Source organism: Tachyglossus aculeatus, chromosome 1 (assembly GCF_015852505.1).
Source record: "Tachyglossus aculeatus isolate mTacAcu1 chromosome 1, mTacAcu1.pri, whole genome shotgun sequence".
Classification (NCBI taxonomy): domain Eukaryota; kingdom Metazoa; phylum Chordata; class Mammalia; order Monotremata; family Tachyglossidae; genus Tachyglossus; species Tachyglossus aculeatus.
The window spans coordinates 148,869,260-148,896,864 of NC_052066.1; the positions used below are offsets into that span (position 1 = coordinate 148,869,260).

The 27,605-nt window shown below is 49.5% G+C and overlaps 1 protein-coding gene across 2 annotated transcripts in view; it reads right to left on the reverse strand.

Annotated features, from left to right (window-relative positions):
* Window positions 1-8,955: 8,955 nt before the first annotated feature.
* Window positions 8,956-27,605, reverse strand: part of SLC25A47 (solute carrier family 25 member 47) — a 30,696-nt gene continuing 12,046 nt past the window's right edge. For both annotated transcript variants that reach the window (XM_038749311.1, XM_038749302.1), the window contains exons 2-6: window positions 22,217-22,260; window positions 21,871-21,942; window positions 19,877-20,059; window positions 13,411-13,681; window positions 8,956-10,001 (exon numbers count right to left, since the gene is read on the reverse strand). In XM_038749311.1, coding sequence (XP_038605239.1) covers window positions 9,721-10,001; window positions 13,411-13,681; window positions 19,877-20,059; window positions 21,871-21,942; window positions 22,217-22,260 — 851 coding nt within the window. In that variant the 3' untranslated portion in view covers window positions 8,956-9,720. The remainder of the gene's footprint in view (window positions 10,002-13,410; window positions 13,682-19,876; window positions 20,060-21,870; window positions 21,943-22,216; window positions 22,261-27,605) is intronic.

Sequence of the window (27,605 nt, forward strand, 5' to 3'; positions counted from 1 at the left end):
TGACTTACATTAGGTCCCATCAAGCGGCTGGAACGACAGCAGTTGTGGGCTAGGAGAGGGAGCTGTGGCAGACGAGGTGGTCGGAGAGAGTCCCGGAACTGAGAGGACTAAGTGCACATATAACACAGTGTATCACTGCGACGCCAACAACCCTTGCTCCTGCCCCAAGCTGTGCTCACAGCCTCCCCACCGGTCTCCCTGCCTCCAGCCTCTCCCCTCACCAGTCCGGGCTGCACTCTGCAGCTCGGATCATCATCCAAAAACATCGTTCTGCCCCATCTCCCAACTCTTCAAACACCTCCAGTGGCTCTCTGTTCTTCTGCATCAAGTAGAAACTCCCGACCCTTGGTTTAAGGCACTTCCCATTAGCTCGCTGTCCTGCCTGCTTATCCACCCTTCTCACACTACATTCCTCCCCGCTCTCTTCGTTTCTCGTGCTCACCTTTCTCTTTGCCTTGTTCTCAACTTCCCTGCCTCTGACCCCTTGCTGACACCTTCTCTTCTACCTGGAATCCCCTTCCCCTTCAAACCCATCAGACCACAACACTCCCCATTTTCAAGGCCCCTCTGAAATTCCGGTTCCCCAGTTAACTTTTCTTCTCCCGTCATATCCTTTCAACTACTTCCTCAAACGTGCAGCAGCCCCTCCAGCCTTACGCATATACTCTACTTCCATTCATCCACATACCTATTTTTCCATTCTCTTTTTCCTCCTATAATCATTCTGCTCGTTGTGGACAGAGAATGTGTCTGTTTGTTGTTATATTGTACTCTTCCAAACGCTCAGGACAGTGCTCTGCATACAGTTAAGTACTCAAATACAATTGAATGAATGAATGATGTGCTTGTCTGCCCTGCTAGATTGTATCAATCAATCGTATTTATTGAGCGCTTACGTGTGCAGAGCACTGTACTAAGTGCTTGGGAAGTACAAGTTGGCAACATATAGAGACAGTCCCTACCCAACAGTGGGCTCACAGTCTGTATCCTCCGTGAAGGCAGGGATTGGCACTTCTAACACTGCTGCAGTCCCCCAAGCGCTTAGTACTGAATTCCACACACAGTAGGCGTTCAGAAAATGCTATTGATGGATTGGATGATGCCACCAGGGTTTCCAGAGACCAGAATGAAGCCATAATGAGCATTCGGGGAACAGCGTTTCAGAGCTTTCCGCCATCCGAGTCAGTGGTGTCCTCTTGAGGGTGGAGAGAAGGTGAGAGGTTGAGGAAACATTAGCAACTCGAAAAACTATTCCCTCCCCATTTGGCCCAGAGAAGGGAGGGTCAGTGGGCACGTCAGTGGCCTAGGGCCTCAAGTCTCAAAATTCCCCCATCACTGGGGCACTGACGAGCCCAGCCAGCCAATTAGCCGGCCAGTCAGTCAGACAGTCGGCCGCCTGGCTCAGCTCCCTGCCAGGGTGGTGGTGGTGGTGGTGGCAGCTGGGAGCGTTGTCAGTCCCAGCCAGAAACCCCGTTGCCAAGGGAAAAGCTCCAGAATAGGATGAAATGTTCCCAAGAATCCCCTGGCAGCAGGCAGGAAAGCAAGCTGGCCTCCTGCATGCCAACTTCTCCTTTGGATGACCAAACATGCTCGGCGGGGGCTGGGGTGTGTTCATTCAATATATACAAATATATCTGTGAGAAGCAGCATGGTAATTGCTTAGTACAGTGCTCTGCATCATCATCATCAATCGTATTTATTGAGCGCTTACTGTGTGCAGAGCACTGTACTAAGCGTTTGGGAAGTAAAAGTTGGCAACATATAGAGACAGTCCCTACCCAATAGTGGGCTCACAGTAAGCGCTCAATAAATACGATTGATTGATTGATTGATTGAAAGAGCACGGGCTTGGGAATCAGAGGTCATGGGTTCTAATCCTGGCTCCACCGCTTGTCAGCTGTGTGACTTTGGGCAGCTCACTTAACTTCTTTGTGCCTCAGTTACCTCATCTGTAAAATGGGAATTTAGACTGTGAGCCCCACGTGGGATAACCCGATTACCTTGTATCTATCCCAGCACTTAGAACAGGGCTCGGCACTTAGTGAGTGCTTAACAAATACCGTCATTATCAATATTATCACCCCAGTGCTTAGAACAGTGCTTGGCACATAGTAAGCACTTAACAAATGCCATTATTATCATTATTATTATTATATGTAAAAAATACATATATATATTTGGTATTTAGACTGTAAGCCCACTGTTGGGTAGGGACTGTCTCTATATGTTGCCAACTTGTACTTCCCAAGTGCTTAGTACAGTGCTATGCACACAGTAAGTGCTCAATAAATACAACTGATTGATTGACTGACTGATTAATATTTGTTAAGCACTTACTGTGTGCCAGGCACTGTAATAATAAAATGGTATTTGTTAAGCGCTTACTATGTGGCAGACACTGAATTAAACGCTGGGATAGATAAAAGCTAATTAGGTTGGACACGGTCAATGTCCCATATGGGGCTCACGGTTCATTGGTTCAATCATATTTATTGAGCGCTTACTGTGTGCAGGGCACTGTTCTAAGCACTTGGGAGAGTACCATACAACAATAAGCAGACCCACCCCCTGTCCACAACGAGCTTACAGTCTAGAGGGAGTTCAGTCTTCATTTCCATTTTACAGATGAAGTGACTGAGGCCCAGAGAAGTGAAGTGACTTGCCCAAGGTCACACAGCAGACAAGTGGCACAGCCAGGATTAGGACCCAGGTCCTTCTAACTCCCAGGCCCGTGGTCTATTCTCTAGGCCATGCTGGGGAATCATAACTTCCCCAAATACTGCCAATCGGGACCAAGGACACTGACTGAGCTTGTCTCTCCCAAGAAGGAGATGCTTGAAATTCAGCAGTTGCCAGGAAGAAGTTCTCTGTGTGGAGTGCATTTGTGGAAGAACCAGGATGCCTCCAACTTAAGGTAATAATGATAATTACGATATTTGTTCAGCACTAATGCGGCAAGCACCGTATCAAAGCCCAAGTGCTTAGTACAGTGTTCTGCACACAGTAAGCGCTCAATAAATACGATGGAATAAATGAATGAAAGCCCTGGGGGTAAGAAACAAGGTAATCAGGTCAGATGCAGTCCCTTTCCCATATGGGGCTCCCAATCTAAGGGGGAGGAATTGATCAATCAATCAGTAATTATTGAGTGCTTACTGTGTGTTGAGCACTCTACTAAGGGCTTGGGAGAGTACAATATAACGGAGTTGGTGGACATGATCCCTGCCAACACTGGGCTTACAATCTAGCGGGATCAGATCCATGGCCCTTCCTCCCACCAATCAGTGGTATGTACTGCAAACCTACTCTGTGCAGAGCACCATACCAAGGCCCTGGGAGAGAGCAGGAGAGTTAGCCCTGAGGGATCTTATAGTCTAGCATCCAGGCTGGTATTGTGCTCCTAACAATGGCACTGAGGACATGTGGAGAAGCCATGTGATGGTCAGACATGTCTTCCAGTCCCCTGCCTCACCTGCCTGCATGAGAGAGAGCCTGATAGAAACCCTTTGGCAATGTTTGGAATCGAGAAATCGATATTTATTGAGCACTTACTTTGCGCAGAGCACCGGACTACACGTTAGGGACAGTACACTACAGTTGGTAGACATGATCCCTGCCCACAAGGAGTTTACAGTCTAGAGGGGTAGACAGGTGTTAAAATAAACATCTTGGCCATCCAGGCAGGAAAGAAAGATATTCCGACTTTGTCAGAATACATCTCTATCTTTGGATCTTGGCCAGATCTGATTCACTTCCAGGGAAATGGAGATGGACTCAAATGAAAGACTGTCTCCACTGGGAGTCTTACTCTTCATCAGCTATTTCATTCTGAGTCCGTTGCTCTGAGATTATCCTTCCTCCTCTCTAAGGAGGCCAAGTTCCAGAGACCTGACAATGGTGAGACCTTCTGTCCTACATAGAACCTGCAACTGAGAAGCGGCGTGACCTAGGGGGTAAGGCAAAGGCCTGGGACTTAGAGAACCTGGGTTCTAATCCCAGCTCAGCCAACTGCCTGCTGGGCAAGTCACAACTTCTCTGGGCCTCAGTTTTCTCAACTGTAAAACGGAGTTTAAATATCTATTCTCCCATCTACATGGACTGTGATCCCTATGCAAGACAGGGACTGTGTCCAACAATTAACTTGTACCTACCTAGAGAAGCAGCGTGGCCGGACTCCAGAGCCCGGGCTTTGGAGTCAGAGGTCATGGGTTCAAATCCTGCCTCCACCACTTGTCAGCTGTGTGACTTTGGGTAAGTCACTTAACTTCCCTGGGCCTCAGTTACCTCATCTGTAAAATGGGGATTAAGACTCTGAGCCCCCCATGGGACAACCTGATCACCTTGTAACCTCCCCAGCGCTTAGAACAGTGCTTTGCACACAGTAAGCATTTAATAAATGCCGTTATTATTGTTATTATTACCTCGGCACTTAGAGCAATGTTTGGCAGATAGTGTTAATACATATCATTAAAAAAGAATTGGAAACAGCAAGATATGCTCCCGTCCAACCTTTGGCCTAAGATCAAGGTGGTCTGTGTGCCTTGGATTCCCTGTGGCCTTCACCACCTTCCTGACTTTGGAGGGTGGAATCACATTAAGGATAATAATAATAACCATAATGATAATAATAGTACTTGTTAAGCGCTTACTATGTGTCAAGCACTGTTCTAAGCACTGGGGTAGATACGAGTTTATGAGGTTTGTCATAGGTGCAAGTTAATCAGGTCAGACACAATCCCTGTCCCACATGGGCCCCACCATCTTAGAAGGGAGTAGAATTGAATCCCCATTTTACGGAGGAGGTAACTGAAGCACAGAAAAGTGAAGTGTCTCACCTAAGGTCATACAGCAGACACGTGGCAGAGCTGGGATTAGAAGCCAGGTCCTCTGATTCCCAGGCCTGTGCTCCATCCATTAGGCCAATGCTGCTTCTCAAGATGCCACAATTCTACCAGCCGAAAGCAGAAACTTCAAAACTGAACACAAAGCCAAAGGAAGGGAGGGTGTAAGGTCATTTGCCAGCAGAACCTGGTTAGAAAGGTCCCTCTTGAACACCACTCCTTTGATAGCATCGCGTCCAATCCGTTCCCTGAGCACGAATCAAGGCAAAAGAGCTGGGGCATATTTTTCTTCTCTAGCCGACGCTTAGCAATAGCCCCATTCATCGTCGTCATGCTGAAATGGTTCTCCTGTCATCTAATCTGCTCCGACTGGCTGTGATCTGGCTGTGCCAGCTGTCCTGTGCCCGCCACCTGGGTGGAGAGGTTGAAGTCACCTCCAAGGAACAAGGAGCCAGTGTCAAGACCAAAAGAAAAAGGGCTCTCTCAAGCTCGAGGCGTTGCTGCCTGAAGGATAATCACGCCTGAGAACCGGATCGTGGGGAAAACCGCATTTCCTCTCCAAATCGATTTTACAATCAGAACAGTGAAGGCAGTGTCCTGCTCGAGAGTGACCTTTGGATGTCTTTACCCAGATGAAATGGGGCTCGGCTAATTGGGCGGCGTCTGTTGGCCTGGAGCAAAAACCTCCCAGAAATAATAATAACAATAATAATAATAATAATGGCATTTGTTAAGCGCTTACTGTGTGCAAAGCACTGTTCTAAGTGCTGGGGGAGATACAATGTGATCAAGGTGTCCCACGTAGGGCTCACAGTCTTAATCCCCATTTTTACATATGAGGTAACTGAGGCTCAGAGAAGTTAAGTGACTTGCCCAAGGTCACACAGCAGACTTGTGGCGGAGCCGGGATTCGAACCCACAACGTCTGACTCCAAAGCCCGGGCTCTTTCCACTGGGCCATGCTGCTTCCCCAAATAAGAGTCTCTTCTCTCCCTCCAATCCACCCAAAGTGGCCCAGTTTTCAGGCCCCGACAGCACCAGCTCGAGGGTGGCGGGGTGGGAGGGCTGCCGTTTGTATTTCTTTAAAACTCTGATGGGAGTGGAAGAAGTGGGATAGGAGAGTGGGTGGAGAGGAGCGTGGCTAAATCACAGCACTGGAAGGACTACAGGAGGTCATCCAGTCCAGCCCCCTGCTTGGAGGGAGGTGACTAGCTCACCAGAATGGATGGGGGCACCAGGGATTGGCGAACAGCCAGCAGAAAGTGACCACCAGGGGCCTGGACCTGCTCCGAACACTCTTTCGAGCGTTGGTGTTCCCCATCTTTTCAAATCTCCTTGGCGAGGCAAAGATGAAAATGGAAGATTTTTATTATTGTTATCATTATTTGCAAGCAGTTGAGACTTGAATAAGGTTCAGTCACACGTTTAACACAGAATCTGGGGCGCTGAGGCAGCGAGGTGTGGGGAAACGGTGATTGGCAGGGTAAGATCAGAGCCTGCCCGGGAGGGACTCCTGGAGGAGAGCTGGGCAAGGGGGAAGGGAGAGAAGGAAGTGGTGATGAATTGTCTTCCACCCTCTGACAGTGGGGGGGTCCCTCATAGCTCAGTTCTGGGTCCGCTTCTCTTCTCCATCTACCCCCACACCCTTCAAGAACTCATTCATTCCCACGGCTTCAACAACCATCTCTACGTGGATGATCCCCAAATCTTCATCTCCAGGCCTGACCTCTCTCCAGTCTCACATTAAAATCCTCCTGCCTTCAGGACATCTCTACCTGGATGTCCCACCAACACCCCAAACTAAACAAATCCAAAGCAGAGCTCCTTAACCTCTCATCCAAACCCCATTCGCCCCATCTTCCCCATACTATAGACAACACCACCATCCTCCCTATCTCGCAAGCCCGTAACCTTGGCGTTGTGCTCAAACTCATCTCTTTCATTCAACCCACGTATTCAATAGCGCCGAATTCTGTCGGTTCTACCTTCACAACATCACTAAAATCCACCCTTCCCTCTCCACCCAAACTGCTACCGTGCTGATCCAAACACTTATCCTATCCTGCCTTGACTACTGTATCTGCCTCCTTGTTGACCTTAGTACATGCCTGCCACATAGTAAGCGCTTAACAAATACCATAATTATTATTAGTATTACCTCCCTACCTCCTTTCTCTCCCCACTCCAGTCCATACTTCACTCCACTGCATGGATCACTTTTCTTAAAAATTATTTAGTTCATGTTTCCCCAGACCTCAGGACCCTCCAGGGGTTGCCCATCCATCACCCCATAAAACAGAAACTCCTTACCATAGGCTTTAAAGCACTCCATCAGCTCACCCCCTCCTACCCAGTGCTTAGAACAGTGCTTTGCACATAGTAAGTGCTTAATAAATGCCATCATCATTATTATTACCTTTTCTCACTGATCTCCTACTAGAGTCCAGTCCGCACACTTCGGTCCCCTAGGACCGGCTTACTCACTGTGTCTTGATCTCGTCCATCTCGCTGTCGACCCCTTTCCCGTTATTTTCCCTCTGGTCTGGAACTCCCTCCCGGCCATATACACCAAACCACCACTCTCCCCTCTTTCAAAGCCTTATTAAGGTCGCATCTCCTCCAAGAGACCTTCCCCAGTGAAGCCTTCTTTTCCCCAATTCCCTCTCCTTTCTGCATCGTCTATGCACTTGGATCTGTCCCTTCAGGGCATTTGGTATTCAGCCACACAGCACTTATGGATATATCTATAAATTATTTATATTAATGTCTACCTCCCTCTGTAGACCGCAAACTGCCTGTCGGCAGGGAACACGTCTACCAACTCCGTGATCATGGCTTAGTGGATAGAGCACGGGCCTGGGTGTTAAAAGATCATGGGTTCTATTCCGGGCTCCGCCACTTGTCTGCTGTGTGACTTCAGGCAAGTCATGTCACTTCTCTGGGCCTCAGATCCCTCATCTGTAAAATGGGGATTGAGACTGGGAGCCCCATGTAGGGCCAGGGACTGTGTCCAAACCAATTTGTTTGTATCCACCCCAGCGCTTAGTACAGGGCCTGGCACACAGTAAGCGCTTAACAGATACCATAATTTATTATTTTTTTAAAATGTTACTCTCCCGAGTGCTTTTAGTCCAGTACTTCTGCACATAGTAAGTGTTCCATAAATGCCACTGATTGGGAGAGGGCAGACTGGGGATGAAGAAAGGGCACGGTCAAGGGGTGGGGGGAAGGGGATAAATCCCGTTAGGGGGTAGGGACCTCTCTGTTGCCGACTTGTACTTCCCAAGCGCTTAGTACAGTGCTCTGCACACAGTAAGCACTCAATAAATATGATTGAATGAATGAATGCAGCGGAGCTGGGCCAGAAGTCAGAGTGCCACCTGCTATCACTGTGTGGGCAGCTCTCCCATCACCAGACTGGGCCAATTCACACCTCCATGGCATAGCCCACGGGCAGAAACAACCAACACACTGGGATGTGGAAGCAGCGTGGAGCAGTAAATACAGCTCGGGCCTGGGAGTCAGAAGGTCATGGGTGCCAATCCCGGCCCCGCCACTTGTCTGCTGTGTGATCTTGGGCAATTCACTTCCCTTCTCTGGGCCTCAGTTACCTCATCTGCCAAATAATAATGATGATGATGGTATTTGTTAAGCGCTTACTATGTGCAAAGCACTATTCTATTAGAAGCGGCATGGCTCAGTGGAAACAGCATGGGCTTTGGAGTCGGAGGTCAGGGGTTCAAATTCCGGTTCCACCACTTGTCAGCTGTGTGACCTTGGGCAAGTCACTTAACTTCTCTGTGCCTCAGTTACCTCATCTGTAAAATGGGGATTAAGACTGTGAGCCCCTTGGGACTACTTGATCACCTTGTAACCTCCCCAGCGCTTAGAACAGTGCTTTGCACATAGTAAGCGGTTAATAAATGCCATTATTATTATTATTCTAAGTGCTGGGGCGGTTACAAGATGATCAGCTTGTCCCATGGGGGCTCACAGTTTTAATCCCCCATTTTACAGATCAGGTAACTGAGGCACAGAGAAGTTAAGTGACTTGCCCAAATGAGGATTGAGACTGTGAGCCTCACGTGGGACAGGGACTGTGTCCAACCTGATTTGCTTATATCCACCCCAGCACTTAGAACAGTGCCTGGCACAGAGTAAGCGCTTCACAAATACCATAATTATTATCTAAGCACTAAACACACATACACCACAAATACACCCTTTTAGCCACACACCCACTACAAGCCAAACAGCAGAATGCACTCTTCTGTGCCTCTCTGCCCCGCCTAGGGCAAACATAAAGTAGGCCGCAGGCCCTAGCTGCAACCATGGCACCGGGTGCCATCGTGAGGTCAATCAATCAATTGTATTTATTGATTGATTGAGGGCAGTGGGGTGAAGATGGGCGGCAGGGGTGAGACGGGCTCAATAGGGTGACTGGTCAGCCAGCCCGGATCCGAGCTCTTGCCAGCCCCGCTCAGAAGCCCACGGGTCAAGTTGGGGACCCAGGGAGGGAGTCCAACCCCGATAGCTGGAAGGCTGGGGAAACCCGGCCTCCGCTTCCCCGATGGAGTTGGCACCTCGGCCCCTCGGCTCTCCTGCAAGCAGACAGACTGAAGCAAGAGGCGTTGCCCAGATCTGGCCGGGGAGGGGGCTGCAATTCCGGCCCAACACGGCTGTGCAAGGGGGGAAAAGGCTCATTTTATGTGAACACATGTCGGCGAGATGCTCCAGGGCCGCAGGGAAGCCGGGACCGTCTCCCCGTTCCGGTGGCCATCTTTCCTTCGGTCTCTGGGTACCCCCAGAGCCCACTTGGGAACATCCAGGAAGGCCCCTTGGGGAGCGAAGCAGGCGCTGACATCGGCCCACCCTCCCGTTAGGTCGTAAGACCCCAGGTGAGTTTCAGCACGGCTTCGTAGGTGACAAAGACCACCATGTTCACGGGGAAGGCCCGGCAGCAGTTTAAGGCAAGGCCCTTGAACAGAACGCCGATGCCCTCCTCCCGCACGCTGGCCACCACGCAGTGGACCAGGCCCCGGTACTTCTGCTGCCCCAGGCCGTCCACTTGCAGGCGAGATTTAATGACGTCCATGGGGGTGGCCACTGCCCAAGCCAGCACCCCGGCACAGCCGCCAGAAACCAGGACACCCAGGATGTCTGCAGAGGAGAAGCCAAGAGCTCAGCGGGGAGGGGAGGAGGGGGATGCACCCAGGCCCGCCTCAGAAAGCCACCTCTACCAGGAGCCTTCCCCAAATGCTCCCCCACCTCCACCCTTCCAGAAGGTCACACCTTTCAGTCGGCCCCCTCAGAACACACGGACTTGTCTGTTTAGCTGTCATGGCCTTGCTCATTTTGGCTCGGTTTTCCATCTCCCTCTTCACCGGGAATAATCATCTCCCCAGATCAACGGACATTCTACTGGGAGCCCCTCAAGGGCACAGACCGAATCTTTTTCCAGTGTTGCCTGGCCCCAGGTGCCTAGAATCAATCAGTCATATTTACTGAGTGCTTATTGTATGTGGAGTACTGAACTAAGCACTGGGGAGAGGACAACAGAACAGAGTTGGTAAATGTGTTCTCTGCCCACATGGAGCTTGCAGTCTAGAGGGGGAGAGTGCTCAGCATGAGGCAGGCACTTATAATAATAATAATAATGACATTTATTGAGCGCTTACTATATGCAAGGCACTATTCTAAGCACTGGGGAGGTTACAAGGTGATCAGGTTGTCCCACGGGGGGCTCACAGTCTTAATCCCCATTTTACAGATGAAGTGACTGAGGCACAGAGAAGTTAAGTGACTTGCCCAGAGTCACACAGCTGACAATTGGCGGAGCCGGGATTTGAACCCATGACCTCTGACTCCAAAGCCCATGCTCTTTCCACTGGGCCACGCTGCTTCTCAGGGAATCTTGCCTTAGGGAATCTTGATCCAGTTTCACTAATCAATTAGTGGTATTTACTGAGTGGTTACTGGGTGCAGAGCACTGTACTAAGCACTTGGGAGAGTGCAGTACAACAGAACTGGATGAATTGTTCCCCGCCCACACACTCCACTCCTCCAATACCAAACTCCTGTGGTGTACCTTGTTATTGTTATTATTATCATTAATCAATTATCAATGATAATAATAATAAATCTGTCTCTCTACCAACCTCCAACCAGAACCTACTCTAGGGGCTGGAACTCCCTCCTGCTTCAAATATGACCATTCACATGCTCCCGAGTCTCAGAGCCCTTCTAAAATCACATCTCCTCCAAAAGGCCTTCCCTGATAAAGCTCTCATTTCTGATCTAACTGATCTCTCCTGTGTCACCTTGGCACTTGTCCATGTACCCCTTAAGCGCTTTGATACTCTCAATTCCACAGCACTTATGTACATATCCTTGTACTCTATTTCCCCTATCTGTAATTTATTTTAATGTCTGTCTCCCCTCTAGACAGACATCATTGCACCCTCCCAAGAGCTTAGAACAGTATTCCCCCTCTTCCCCCTACCCAACCCCCCCACCTTACCTCCTTCCCCTCCCCACAGCACCTGTACATATATATATATATATATGTTTGTATGTATTTATTACTCTATTTATTTATTTTATTTCTACCCGTTTATTCTATTTATTTTATTTTGTTAATATGTTTTGTTTTGTTCTCTGTCTCCCCCTTCTAGACTGTGAGCCCACTGTTGGGTAGGGACCGACTCTATATGTTGCCAACTTGTACTTCCCAAGCGCTTAGTACAGTGCTCTGCACACAGTAAGCGCTCAACAAATATGATTGAATGAATGCTCTGCACACAGTAAGCCCTCGATAATTTGATTGACTGACTCTAGATGGCCCTTTGGCCAGGGAAAGTGTCTCTCAATTCTACTGTACTGTACTCTCCCAAGTGCTTAGTACAGTGCTCTCCCACAGTAAGCCCTCAATAATTTGATTGACTGACCCTAGATGGCCCTTTGGCCAGGGAAAGTGTCTCTCAATTCTGCTGTACTGTACTCTCCCAAGTGCTTAGTACAGTGCTCTGTACATGATAAGTGCTCAACAAATACAAAGTCTAAGGGTTGAGAAAGCTAGTCTGGGAGAAACTGGATCCTTGGAACCCTGTTTTTGCTTTCTGCCCACAGGGAAGTTTTGCTGGGAGGCACAGAGGAAAGCAGAGGCTCCTGCGGCCTACAGAATCCATAATTCAGACCATTAGGGGTTGGGGTGGGTGGGGGGCTTGCAGGAGACTTGGTACAGTGCTATGCACACAGTAAGCGCTCTATAAATATGATTAAACGAACACAACCGCCCTCATCCACGCAGCATTCAAAGTGATCGGAACACAGGGACAGAAGCCTCTGGATTCAGGTCTGGATTCACTAAGCCCCACAGCATGGCCCCCTAAGGGGCTGGGCCCAAGAAAAGTCCCGGGTTTTGGGGGTGGGGGAGGGGTCTTGAGCTTCGCCTCATGATCCCAGCCCCCCTTCCCAGATCCCAGCAGCCAGTGAGCCCCAGAGGGTCCGCTAGCTCAGCCTCTCCCGCCTCTGGAGACCAGCTCTGCTCTGCGGGCTCCCAGGTCCCTGGCGTGGCTAGATGCGGCTTTGGGCTGACGTAGCAAGCCCAGGTCACCGCTGCTGCCAGTCAAAATAGTTTCTCCCCGTGCTTTGGGCTGGGATCAGCCTGTTTGCTTTGGCCAGACTCCCAAACCCTACCTCTGGCATATGGCTCAGTCCTCCACCCAGCAGGGGAGGCAGGGAGGGGGAGAGAAGAGGGGCCAAGGGAGGAAACGTTCCTCCCTCGGTGCTCCTTTCCCATCCCGCCGCTGACTCCCGTCAGGCTACACTTCGTGTGAGCACAGCCCTTCCCTGCCCCCGACTCTGCACTGTCTCTGACTTTGTGCTGGGACTACGGAAAGAGACGAGCATGGGGACTGGGGGTGGTGGGGGAGTTTATGGTATTTGTGAAGTACTTTCTATGTGCCAAACACTGTTCTACGTACTGGGGTAGGTAATAACAACAATAAAGATGGTATGTGTTAAGCGCTTACTACGTGCAAAGCACTGTTCTAAGCACTGGTTGTCCCACGTGTGGCTCACAGACATGTTACTTAGATCAGACACAGTCCCTGCCCCGCATGGAGTTCACAGTCTAAGCTGGAGGGAGAGCAGGAATTTAATCCCCATCTTAAAGTTGAGGAAACTGAGGCACATAGAGGATAAGTGACTTGCTCAAGGTCACGCAGCAATCAATTGGCGGGGCTGGGATTGGAACCCAGTTCCTCTGACTCCCAGATCCGTTTGGCCATGCTGGTTCTCGTGGTTGACTTTGGAGCGGGACGGAGGAGCACCAAGACCTGAACTTTGATCCTGGGTGTCTGGCCCTCCGGTCTAATCCCCACCAGTACTCCAGTCAGCCCCTCGAGGCTCTTCCGCCGGCCACTGAAGCAGCTCACTGCTCTTCCCTACTGCCCGGGAGCGCCCTTCCAAGGGCAACAGGGAGACTCCCCACCAGCCCCATTCCCACCCAGCTCTCAGAGGGGTCCACACACGATGGGAGGGGGCGCGGGACGGTTCTCTCCCTCACCTGGTCTGCTCTGGCCCTTGGGGGTGAGCCACTCGCACAGCATGGAGTAGGACAGGAAGTAGGTGGCGAAGGAGTGGCAGTCCCGGAACAGCAAGGCCGAGCTCCCTTTGTAGAGGCCGGCCAGGCCCTCCTCCCGGGCCACGGTGGCCAGGCAGTGCAGCGGGCCCCGATACTTGGGCTGGGCCGCGATGCTGGCGGAGGCGGTCGCCGGGGGCAGCTTCTGCGTCTGGAGCCGGATTTTGGCCACCTCGGTGGGGGCCGTTAGGGCCACCTGGGAGCAGAGGGAAAGCAGAGGGTGAGGGAAGGGTTCGTGAGTAGGGAGCACGTTGGCCTCTCTCGGGTGGTGGAACAATCCACGTGTAGCTAAACCCCGGCTATCCGGGCAGGAGGGTGCAGCGGTGGGCATTCCCTCTTCATTTCGGGATGTCCCCGGTGCCCATGCTCTGGGAACGCTCAGTGCCCTGGAAGCCCAACTATGTAGGACTCCTTAGAGCTGTCTTTTAGCCAAGAGCTTTGCTTCACCCAATAACAATACTAATAGTAATACTTTTAGACTGTGAGCCCACTGTTGGGTAGGGACTGTCTCTGTATGTTGCCAACTTGTACTTCCCAAGCGCTTAGTACAGTGCTCTGCACACAGTAAGCGCTCAATAAATATGATTGATTGATTGATTGATAATAATGATAGCACTTATTAAGCGCTTACTATGTGCAAAGCACTGTTCTAAGCGCTGGGGAGGTGACAGGCACAGACCCGGGCTCTGATGGCAGCACCATGTGGTGACACTGGACTTCCTGGCCACCCAAACATTGCCCAGACAACGTGTCAATCAGCACCGTGATGCCCGGGGTTGTTCAGCGTAGTGCTTGTGTTTTTTCTCTCTCTCTCCCCATTTGTCTATGAGTGTAAAGATAGATAGGTAGATAGATGATAGATAGATAGAGATATATCTAGAGAAAGAGAGAGAGAAAGAGAAAGGTTCTCAATCTAGGGGTAGCACTAGTAGTAGTGGTATGTAGTCTAGTGGATAGAGCATGAGCGTGGGAGTCAGAGGTCGTGAGTTCTAATCCTGGCTCCGCCACTTGTCTGCTGTGTGACCTTGGGCAAATCATTTAACTTACCTGTGCCTCAGTTACCTCATCTGCAAAATGGGGATTAAGACTGTGAGCCCCATGTGAGACAATGTGATTACTTTGTATCTAACCCAGCACTTAGAACAGTGCTTGGCACATAGTAAGTGCTTAACAAATACCATAATTATTACTATTATTATTATGATTAGAGGGTCTGCCACTTGTCTGCTATGTGGCCTGGGGAAAATCATTTAACTTCTCTGGGCCTCAGTTACCTCATCTGCAAAATGGGGATTAAGACTGTGAGCCCCAAGTGGGACAACGTGATTAATCCAGCACTTACAACAGTGCTTGACACATAGTAAGCGCTTAACAAATACCATAATTATTATTACTATTATTATTATGATTAGAGGGTCTGCCACTTGTCTGCTATGTGGCCTTGGGAAAATCATTTAACTTCTCTGGGCCTCAGTTACCTCATCTGCAAAATGGGGATTAAGACTGTGAGCCCCAAGTGGGACAACGTGATTATTTTGTATCTAACCCAGCACTTACAACAGTGCTTGGCACATAGTAAGCGCTTAACAAATACCATAATTATTATTACTATTATTATTATGATTAGAGGGTCTGCCACTTGTCTGCTATGTGGCCTTGGGCAAATCATTTAACTTCTCTGGGCCTCAGTTATGTCATCTGTAAAATGGGGATTAAGATTGTGAGCCCCATGTGGGACAGGGACTGTGTCCAACCTGATTAACTCATATCTACCTCAGCACTTAGAACAGTGCTTGACACACAGTAAGTGCTTAACAAGTACCAAAATTATCATTATTATTATTATTATTAATAAGCATCACTGGGCAGTGCACTGTACTAGAGAAGCAGCAAAACGTGGTGGCTAGAGCACGGACCTGGGAGTCAGAAGGTCATGGATTCTAATCCTGGCTCCCCTACTTGTCTGCTGTGTGACGTTGGGCAAGTAACTTCACTTCTCTGGGCCTCAGTTACCTCATCTGTAAAACAGGGATTGAGAATGTAAGCCCCATGTGGGATAGAGACTGTGTCCAACCTGATTTGCTTGGATTCATTCCAGCACTTAGAACAGTGCCTAAGAAGTGCTTAACAAATTACTATTGTTATTATTATTATTATTATTATTATTATTAATCTGACTAAGCCCTCATTTTCCCGCTGTCTTGGATGTGTACCCCTCAAGCATTTCGATACCCTTCCCACAGAACTTATGTCCAAATCCTTATACTGTATATTTCCCTTATCTGTAATTTATTTTAATGTTTGTCTCCCCCTGCAGTCTTTATGCTTTTGTGAACCAGAATTAGATCTACCCTCTCTATTAAACCAGAGGTCGTGGATTCTAATCCCAGTTCCACCATTTGTCAGCTCTGTGACTTTGGGCAAGTCACTAAACATCTCTGTACCTCAGTTACCTCATCTGTCAAATGGGGATGAAGACTGTGAGCCCCACGGGGGACAACCTGATTACCTTGTATCTACCCCAGTGCTTAGAACAGTGCTTGGTACATAGTAAGCGCTTAACAAATACCATTATTATTATTTTTTTTTTAAATCACACTTACCCAAGCACTTGGCATAGTGTTCTGCACATAGTAAGCACTCAATAAATACCATTATTATTATTTTTTTTAAATCACACTTACCCAAGCACTTGGCATAGTGTTCTGCACATAGTAAGCACTCAATATATACTACTGATTGATTAATTGATAGGTGCTTCGGAGGATGAGAATAAAGAAGCGACATGTTCCCTGCTCATAAGGAGCTTACACTCTAATGAGGTCTGCCCTTCTGCTGTGAAATCGTGGGCCCTTTGGGGTGAGGGATTCCATCGGGATGGATTTTCTGGATTTTCCCCAGTGCTACCCCAGGTCAATGCTTACTTTGTAACTGTCAGTAATCCCAATAATGAAAGAGAGTGTGTGTGCTTCCATAGCCATACTAAATCTCCTTCAAGCTCACTAGCAGGGTTGACTGACCAAAAGGGAGGGCAAGTGTAGTAAAGTTTCCACCTTGACCACCTGGGTCAAGGCCATCCAAGCTGGACCAGAACCCAGGGACTGGTTATTCCAAGGGTAGCGTGAGAAAAGAGGATCTTGAAGAAGCTGTTGATTCTTCTCTGTTGATCTCTCTCTCTCTCTCTCACTGTCTCTGTCTCTCTCCCTTCCCCCCTCCCCCCAATCTCTCTCTCTCATCTCCCCCTTTCTACTGCATCTCTGACTTCCTTGGGTCTAATTCAAATCTCTGCCCTAGTTCTATCTAGCACATTCATTCATTCATTCAATCGTATTTATTGAGCGCTTACTGTGTGCAGAGCACTGTACTAAGCTCCGGGGAAGTACAAGTTGGCAACATATAGAGATGGTCCCTACCCAACAGCAGGCTCACAGTCTAGAACAGGGACACAGACAACAAAACAAAACATATTAACAAAATAAAATAAATAGAATAGTAAATATGTACAAGTAAAATAAATAGAGGAATAAATCTGTACAAACACATATACAGGTGCTGTGGGGAGGGGAAGGAGGTAGGGCGGGGGGATGGGGAGGGGGAGCAGGGGGAGAGGAAGGAGGGGGCTCAGTCTGGGAAGGCCTCTGAGCTCTCAGTAGGGCTTTGAAGGGAGGAAGAGAGCTAGCTTGGCGGATGTGCGGAGGGAGGGCATTCCAGGCCAGGGGAAGGTCGTGGGCCGGGGGTCGATGGCGGGACAGGCGAGAACGAGGCACAGTGAGGAGCGGAGGGTGTGGGCTGGGCTGTAGAAGGAAAGAAGGGAGGTGAAGTAGGAGGGGGCGAGGTGATGGAGTGCCTTGAAGCCAAGAGTGAGGAATTTTTGCCTGATGCGTAGGTTGATTGGTAGCACATCATTTCATTCCCTCAGGCTCTGAAATCCACAAATACCCCACATTCCAGTAATCTCCACACAGACCCCCAACCCTATCTCCTCCACCCCTGTCTCTCCAGCTCCTTTCTGTTTCCCATGCCCTTTTCTCTCCCACCCCTCTCTGTCCACCCCCTCTCTCCCCCTCTCTCTCCTGGGCAGGGCAGGGCAGGGCAGGGCAGGGCAGGATCTGGCCGGTCACACTGGGAAACCCTGGAATCCCTGCAGCAGAAAGGTTGATCGAGGGCTTCCGGGACTTCCAGAGGTCACTGATTTGACCCCTGCTATCTGCAGGCCCACCCTTCCAGGGTGAATGCTGAATACCCTCCCCTCCACCCCCTGCTCTGCCCCCCAGCCAGCTCTGAGCCTTCTGCCCCACAGGACTGTGCCAGGTGTCCTTGCTGGGGAAAGTTTAAGCCTAAAGCCACCAGAGGAAACTGGGAATGCCCTCCTGCTCACCCGCTCCATTCTTCTGGCCCTGCTCATCAGCGTCCACCCCTGGGCCTGTGGCTGCCCGCACCAGCCCACCCACTCACCCCCACGTGAACGAGGAAGGAAGGAGAGGGGTTGCTCCCCTATAGTACAGCCTACCTGCCCAACCTCTGCCCGCCCCTTCCCTCCCAAAGGGTCATTAGCAATTTCCCACAATTTCCTAAGAAGACATGTGGCCAAGGGGAGAGAGCACAGGGCTGGGCATCAGAGGACCCGGGTTCTAATCCCAGCTCCTCCGCTTGCCTATTTCGTGACCTTAAGCAAATTGCTTGACTTCTCTGTGCCTTAGTTTTCTCATCTGTAGAATGGCAATTAAGCACCTGTTCTCTCTCCCTTAGACAGTGAGTCCCATGTGAGACAGAGATTGTGTCCAAACTAATTATCCTGTATCTCCCCCAGTGCTTAGCACATCATAGGCACTTAACAAATACCACAATTACTAGGGTAGTGGCAGCTAAAGTTAATGGAGTGGTCCCACTGCCCCGGTCTCTTCTCAGCTTCCTCCACCTCCTCCTCTCTGTCTCCCCTACCAGCCTGTCTCTCTGATTCAGTTTCTGCCCCTGGCGGTGTCTGTCTCTGCTTAATCCCTTCAATCCAAAGCTATGAAACAGAGCTCATCAAGAGACAGAAACCTTTGGAAGAGGAAGGATTCGTTGGGGGGTTTCTCCCTCGTCCCCATTTGTTCTGCGGCTCCAATCGTGCGGCCCCATCTGCGTGAAGCAGAAGCTCTGATTCCCTGTGGGACGAGGGCTTGAGCAGGAGGCGTGGGCTGGGCCCCTCTGAACAGAGAGGTGGGCCTGGCCCTACAACACAGCTCAGCGAGCCCTTCTGGGAAAGATCTGCCAGGGGTGTGTGGACGTGGGGAGGGTGGCCGGCCGGCTGAGCAAGTCCAGGCCAGAGACCGAGGTAGCCAGTCCTTGAGGGAAAGAGCCCCCCCATCCACTGGGCCTGCCCAGCTCTGAACCCGGACCTGCAGGCTTTTCTAAGGGACCGAGGAAAGGAGCTGGAACAATCCCTTCTAGATTGTCAGCTCTCAGAGCATAGGGACCATGCCTACTCAATTCTATTGGACTCTTTCAACTGCTTTATAGTAATAATTGTTGTTGTGTATCTGTTAAGTGCTTACAATGTGCCAAGCACTGTACTAAACACAAGGGTAGATACAAGATCATCAGGCCCCACATGGGGCTCACAGTCCCCCACTAGACTGTGAGCTCGCTGTGGGCAGGAATGTGTCTGTTATTAAAGTGTACTCTCCCAAGCACTTAGTACAGTGGTTTGCACACAGTGAGCACTCAATAAATACGGTTGAATGAAAGTAGGAGGGAGAATGGGGCTTGAATCCCTATTTTGCAGATGAGGGATCTGAGAGGCGCTTAGTCCAGTGCTCTGCACACAGTAAGCGCTCAATAAATACGATTGAATGAATGAATGAATGAGAAAAGTGAAGAGACTGGCCCTCTTGTCAGCTCTCAGAGCATAGGGACCATGCCTACTCAATTCTGTTGGACTCTTTCAACTGCTTTATACTAATAATTGTTGTTGTGTATCTGTCAAGTGCTTACAATGTGCCAAGCACTGTACTAAACACAAGGGTAGATACAAGATCATCAGGCCCCACATGGGGCTCACAGTCCCCCACTAGACTGTGAGCTCGCTGTGGTTAGGAATGTCTCTGTTATTAAAGTGTACTCTCCCAAGCACTTAGTACAGTGCTTTGCACACAGTGAGCACTCAATAAATATGATTGAATGAAAGTAGGAGGGAGAATGGGGCTTGAATCCCCATTTTGCAGATGAGGGATCTGAGAGGCGCTTAGTCCAGTGCTCTGTACACAGTAAGCGCTCAATAAATACGATTGAATGAATGAATGAATGAATGAATGAATGAATGAATGAATGAATGAATGAGAGAAGTGAAGAGACTGGCCCTCTGTTCTCCCTCAAGCCGGCAGTCCCCGGAGCAGGGGGATGGTCTTACCCGGACAATGCCGGCCGCACAGCCCGAGAGTGAGACGTCCACTTTGGCCGGCTTCACGTCCGCGGTGCCGTATTTCAGCCTGCACAGGTTGGACAGGCAGTTCCTGTATGTTCCGAATGACACGGAGGAGACGAGGGACACCGTGCACACCGGCAGGGACAGCCCACGGTAGAACCCGGACACCTGATTCCGGGAACAAGATGGAGAGGAGTCGGCCGGTCTATTCCCACCCCAAGACCCCCCAAGCCACCCTGAGCCACCCTGTCCCTCCCTGCAACCCCGAGGCAATCCTTCCCCTCAAGCTGCCCCTTTTCCGAGTCACCCCTTCCCCTCAAGTTGCCCCCAAGGATAAGCAGTGAGGCCTAGTGAATAGAGCACGGGCCTGAGAGTCAGAAGGATCAAGGTTCTAATCCCGATTCCACCTCTAGTCTGGTGTGTGACTTCCGTCAAGTCACTTGAAGCAGCGTGGCTCAGTGGAAAGAGCACGGGCTTGGGAGTCAGAGGTCATGGGTGCAAATCCCGGCTCTGCCACTTGTCAGCTGCATGACTTTGGGCAAGTCACTTAACTTCTCTGAGCCTCAGTTACTTCATCTGTAAAATGGGGATTAAGACTGTGAGCCCCACGTGGGACAACCTGATCACCTTGTAACCCCCCTGGAACTTAGAACAGTGTTTCGCACATAGTAAGTGCTTAACAAATACCATCATTATTATTATTATTACTTAACTTCTCTGGGCCTCATTTACCTCATCTGTAAAATGGGGAATAAGACTGTGAGCCCCATGTGGGACAGGGACTGTGTCCATCCCTATTTGCTTGCAACCACCCCAGCGTTTAGTACAGTGCCTGCTACATAGTAAGTGCTTAACCAATAACATAAAAAAATACTGCAGGTCAACCTCCGGGCTTCCCCTTCCCACCCACCACCAAACCGCCCCTTCCCCCAAGATGGTCCTTCCCCTCCCCCCTGCTGCCCCTTGCCCCCGTCCCACAAACCGCCAGACCACTGCTCCCCAAATCTTCAAAGACCTTCTGAAAATCCACCTCCTCTGGGAAACTTTCCCTGATTAATCTCCTCCCATTTTCTCCCCTTTTCTTGAGCTATGACAATCCAACAACCACCTTAAACCATCTGTTTATCTCAGCAGGTTTACAGTAATAATAGCAGTATTTGTTAACTCCTTACTATGTTCCAACCACTATACTAAGCACTGGCGTACATACAGGATACACAGTCCCTGTACCACATGGGGCTCAGGGTCTAAGTAGGAGGGAGAACAGGTGTTGAATCCCCGTTATACAGATGAGGAAACTGAAGCACAGGGAAGTGAAGTGACTTATTCCAGGACCCACAGCAGGCAAGGCCTGGAGTTGGAATTAGAATCCAGGTCCTCTGATTCTCAGGCCTGTGCTCTTTCTTTTAGACCATTCGGCTTCTCCTCATGCACTCATTTTTCTCTTTCTCCTGACAAACTCCTGCTATTGCCAGTTGCAGCACTGTCCTTTCTCCTGCTTCACAAAGCTGTATGATTTTCTGTCCCCTAGACAGTAAGCTCACTGTGGACAAGGAATGTGTCTACCAACTCTGTTGTATCATACTCTCCCAAGTGCTTAGTGCAGTTCTTTGCATATTTAAGTGCTCAATAAATACCACTGACTGATTGATTGCCCCCCTGCCCTGGTCAGATTGTAAACTTCTTTGAAGGCAGGAAGACTGTCTTCTATTTCTGTTGTTCTCTCCCAAGCGCTTAATTCAGTGCTCTGCACACAAAAGGTGTTCATTCGTTCATTCATTCAATCGTATTTATTAAGCGCTTACTGTGTGCAGAGCACTGTACTAAGTGCTTGGGAAGTACAAGTTGGTAACATATAGAGACGGTCCCTACCCAACAACGGGCTCACAGTCTAGAAGGGGGAGAGAATGACTGCCCCGGACAGATGGCCTGGGGACCGATCGGACAGCCTGATTCCTCCAATCAGGGGACTGACTGACCTTCTCGGCTCTGTATGTTTCTCGAACGCAGTGCCAGATTCCACAGTATTTCTTCTCCGTCTGAATCCTCACCTGGGAAGGCAGAGAATATTTGGAAGTTGGACGGCCTTTGGGAGAGTGATAATCGAGATGAACAGAACCCCGCTTCACCCCCAAGAGACCAAGAGAAATCTCTTTTGCAATTAGGGAACAGGGTCGGCCCAACACAAGGGTGGATTCCCCAGCCCCCTGGGCAGGGAAATCAAACCCAACAGGGTTAAGCCGGAATTGAGCATTCACTCAGAGCCAGGTCAGTAGAGAAAAGCTGCTTATCCCAGGAGAGTCAAACAGACTTGCTTAGAAATACCTTCACGGTGTCCAAGGGATAGCCTACAGCCACGCCACAGCCACCTGAAACAAACAAAGTAGACCAGTAACACACTAAACACCACGACTTCTCAGACCGATTTTTCTGGAATGACTCGGAAAGTGTGAAATTGGACTCGGGACTACTTTGGGGCTTGGTTTCTTTTAACAAAACCAGGAAATGCCTGTGTCCCAGGACCGTGCTCTATCCACTGAGCCATGGAAGCAGCATGGCTTAGTGGTTGGAACACGGGCATAGGAGTCAGAAGAACGTGAGTTCTAATCCCAGCTCCAACTCATGTCTGCTCTGTGACCTTGGGGAAGTCATTTCACCTCTCTGGGCCTCAGTTATCTCATCTGTAAAATGGGAATAGGACTGTGAGCCCCACATGGGACAGGGACTGTGTCCAACCTAATTAACTTGCATCTACCCCAGCACTTAGAACAGTGCTTGGCACACAGTAAGCACTTAACTTAAGTACAATTATTATTGTTATTAAATGTCCACAGAGAACCCATAGGGTACCTGAGTGTCAAAATATCAATCAATCATTCAGTCAGTGGTATTTATTGAGCATTTACTATGTGCAGGACACTGTACTAGGCACTTGGGAGACTACAACAGAATTAGCAGACACCTTCCCAGCGCATTACAAGTTTACCATCTAGAGGGAGGATGATAGGCTAAAGCGATCAATTGTACATTCTAGTGCCAAAAGTATGAACAAACCCATTTTACAGCTAGGGCAAATTAAGTCAACTCAGGAGCCAAAAAGCAGAGCTGGAAGCAGACCCCTTCTCCCACAAAACCACAGGTCCTGTTCCTAATCCTGCTCCCTGCTCTAATTCAGTTTGGGATGGGCAGGGAACATGTCTGCTAATTCTGTGCTATTGTATTCTCCAAAGCTCTTAGTACAGTGCTCTGCACATAGTAAGTGCTCAATAAATACCACTGATTGATTGATTTGCTTTTTCTTGGATGCCCTCTAAGGACTTCTGAATTCTATCTCCAGCTCCAAAACTGTTCGGTGGGGTGGGTGATCTTGGGGAAATCAACTAACCTCTCTGAACCTCAGTTTCCCTAGCTGTAAAATATGAATAATACAGTCCACCCTTCTCCTTCTGTCAGGGATATTGATTAGGATGCAAGAAGCATCCTGGGCATATGAACACATTGAACTCTCTAGATGGAAGGTGCCATGTAAATCAATCAGTATTATTTCACCAGTAACTACTCTGTGTTTTTGTTTTGTTGTTTATGGTATTTGTTAAGTACTTACTACGTGCCAGACCTGTACTAAGCACTGGGGAAGATACACGCTAAATGGGTTGGACCCAGTCCATGTCAATCAATCAATGGTATTTATTGAGCCCTTACTATGTGCAGAGTACTGTACTAAGCACTTGAGAGAGTACAATATAACAGAATTAGCAATTTCCCTGCCCATAATAAGTTTACAGTCTGGGCTCACAGTCTTAATCCCCATTTTACAGATGAGGTAACTGAGGCACAGAGACATTTGCCCAAGGGTCACACAGCAGATAAGTGGCAGAGCTGAGATTAGAACCCAGGTCCTTTTGTCTCCCAGGCCTATGTTCTATTCACTAGGTCACGCTGCTTCTCTGTGCAGAGCACTGTACTAATAAACACTTGGGAGAGGACAAGAGAGTTAACCGACACATTCCTTGACTTCTGGGAGCTTATAATCCACGTTCACTTTAGACTCTCCATTACTCCGCTAAAAAGAAGGCCCAGGGGCATTCTGCCTGTCAAGACCCAGACTGCAATGCTGGAGCTTCTAGGTGGACAGAGGTATTTTTCCTCATGGCTAACTGCCCCCAGGCATAGAGGCATTTCAAATAGTGGGCGGGGAGCTGTCAGAAATCTCAGGGAAGACTTCAGAGAAGACATCAGGGAAGATCTCAGGGAAGACCACGAAAAGACTTCAGGAAAAGCCTCAGGGAAGACGTCAGGGAAGACCACAGAGAAGACTTCAGGAAAAGCCTCAGGGAAGACCTCAGGGAAGAAGACCTCAGTGCAGCTGGGCTTCTGGAGGGGCAGAGGGCCCGGGCGCGCTCCCCCAGCAATGGATGAAGGTGCACTGGCAAGGAAGGGAAGAGGCCTGGGAAGGGAGCCAGGCAGGCTACGGTGATGTCCTGCCTCCACCTCCAGAGCACCAGGCATGAGTCTCTTGTACCGGTGAGGTGGGATGGGCCGATCCCCTCCAGAGCTGACCCCTTGGGCTGGTTCGCCAGCCTGGGCCAGGCCCTGGATTTTTGGCCCAGGGAGTCCTCCCAAGCCCTGGGCTGTTCTCGAGGCCCAAGGCTTGAAATATTCCCACTGGCAGCCGGCTCTCTTCTGGGCAAAACCGGGGCTTCCAGAGACCTCAGGACTCAGAGCCAGCTGGAGTAAGTCTGGGCTCCTGGCAGGTTGAGGTGCCTGCCTGCCAGCTCGCCTGCTGCCTGAGTGGCCTAGAGGAAAGAGCCACAGAATCAGGAGACCCAGGTTCTACTCTCAGCTCCATCATTTGTTTGATGGGTGACCTTGGGCAAGTCACTTCAGTTCTCCTTGTCTGTAAAGTGGAGATGAAATGCCTGCTCTCCTTCCCCCTTAGACAGTGAGCCCTCTGCGGGACAGGTACTGTGTCTGACCTGATCATCCCGTATCTAATCCAGTCCATAGCACGGTGCTTGGCATAGAGTGCGTAACTGATACCACACAATAATTACTGTTACTCCTCTTAATAATGATGGTATTTGTTAAGCGCTTACTATGTTCAAAGCACTGTTCTAAGTAATGGGGAGGTTACAAGTTGATCAGGTTGTCCCACAGGGGGCTCACAGTCTTAATTCCCATTTTACATATGAGGTAACTGAGGCACAGAGAAGTTAAGTGACTTGCCCGAAGCCACACAGCTGACAGTTGGCGGAGCCAGGATTTGAACCCATGACCTCTGACTCCAAAGCCCATGCTCTTTCCACTGAGCCACTCTGCTTCTCCTTTTCCAGGAAGGAATGCCCACCAAGCAGAGTAGGGGGTCGGAAGCTCCCTCACTCAGGCAGGGCCCTCAGGTGACACAAGGACAAATTATTGCGATCCGCCGGTCACCACCAACGTCTCCTCCTGACCACCCCTCAAGGATAGGGCCGGGACGGGTCCCAGGAGGGAAAGTTAGGGTTGATAAAGGAGCTGTCCCTGCCCGTGACGGCGGGTGGAAGGAAACCAGCACTGGCCATCTCTCCGGGCATTTGCGAGAAAGGAGGTAAGGAGCCCGAAGAGGCGACACAACCATCAAACATGACCATACAATGAGGGACGGCCTTTCTGTGTGCTCGGCGTGGCCGGGACTGAGGGTCCCACACTGGCCCCTTCAGCCACACATACCCCCAGGAAGGTGAACTCGACATCAGTGGTGTCTTCCCCGAATACAAAGGACCACCAATCAATCGTATTTATTGAGCGCTTACTGTGTGCAGAGCACTGTACTAAGCGCTTGGGAAGTACAAGTTGGCAACATATAGAGACAGTCCCTACCCAACAGTGAGCTCACAGTCTAGATTGTGCAAGCCTCCTGGTGGCCCTGGGAGACACAGAGGGCTGTGTTGAATGGGTGGGGGGCTGACCCAGAGCTGGGGAGAGGGGGACTGAGAAAGAGCTCAATAAATACCACAGACCAATTGACTGATTGATGGGTAGTGCTCATGATGCTATGACTGCTGGACCTTTTAATAAGGAAGGGCACATGTCTGCTGACAAAGTAATAATAATAATAATAATGGCATTTATTAAGCACTTACTATGTGCAAAGCACTGTTCTAAGCACTGGGGAGTTACAAGATGATAAGGTTGTCCCTCGGGGGGCTCACAGTCTTCATCCCCATTTTACAGATGAGGTAACTGAGGCACAGAGAAGTTAAGTGACTTGCCCAAAGTCACACAGCTGACAATTGGCGGAGCTGGGATTTGAACCTGTGACCTCTGACTCCAAAGCCTGGGCTCTTTCCCCTGAGCCACGCTGCTTCTCTTAAGTAGGCCAATGGTCCCTCCCCTACTGAAATTTAAGTTAGCCTAATGATCCCCTTGGCAATAGGTCAGTCAATCATATTTATTGAATGCTTACTGGGTGCAAAGCAATGTACTGAGCACTTGGGAGAGCACAGTATAACAATAAACAGACACATCCCCTGACCACAACAAGCTTACAGTCTAGACGGGGACACAGACGTCAACATAATGATTGGGTTTGTCCAGTTTTGTGGGTTTTTTAATGGTACTTGTTAAGCACTTACTATGTGCCAGACACCATACTAAACACTGGGATATATTCAAGCTAATCAAGTTGGACAGAGTCCATGTCCCACATGGAGCTCCCAGGCTTAATCTCCATTTTACAGATGAGGTAATTAAGACACAGAGCGACTTGCCCACATTCACACAACAGACAAGTGGTGGAGCTGGAACTGGAACTCAGGCCCATGCTCCTTCCACTTGGCCTTGCCGCTTCTCATAAAGAGTGAACAGATTTGTGAAGAAGACAATTTTGACATTATTATTCCCAAAGGATTTGGTTCCCGCTTTCATGCTTCTCCTCCAGATTGTGTGGAGGGCCTTGTACCCATGATAAACACCCCCATTCCAATTTAACATCCTAATACAATCTGACACGGCAGTAGAGCTTTTCGACCACCCCGTTTTCCACTCTTAAAAACCTGTCACTTCCAGATGCAGCCCCATATCTTCTCGTTCAATCATTTCATCTGAGCTTGACAAACCACACTGCAGCACAGGGCAAGGCAGGTATTATTCTCCCCATTTTACAGGTGAGAAAACTGAGGCCCAGAGAGGTGAAGCAGCATGGCCTACTGGCAAGAGCATGGGCTGGGGAGTCAGAGGACCTGGGTTCTAATCCCTGCTCCTCCACCTCCCCCTCTGGACTGTGAACTCATAGTGGACAGGGAATGTGTCTAACAACTTTGTTGCATTGTAATCTCCCAGGGGTTTAGTACAGCGCTCTGCACAAAGTGCTCAATAAATTCCATCGATCGATTTTCTGCTGTATGACCTTGGGCAAGTCACTTCACTTCTCAGTGCCTCAGTTAACCCATCTGTAAAATGGGGATTAGGACTCTGAGCCCCAGCTCTCTTCCTCCCTTCAAGGCCCTACTGAGAGCTCACCTCCTCCAGAAGGCCTTCCCAGACTGAGCCCCTTCCTTCCTCTCCCCCTCATCCCCCTCTCCATCCCCCCATCTTACCTCCTTCCCTTCCCCACAGCACCTGTATATATGTATATGTTTGTACATATTTATTACTCTATTTATTTATTTATTTATTTTACTTGTACATATCTATTCTATTTATTTTATTTTGTTAGTATGTTTGGTTTTGTTCT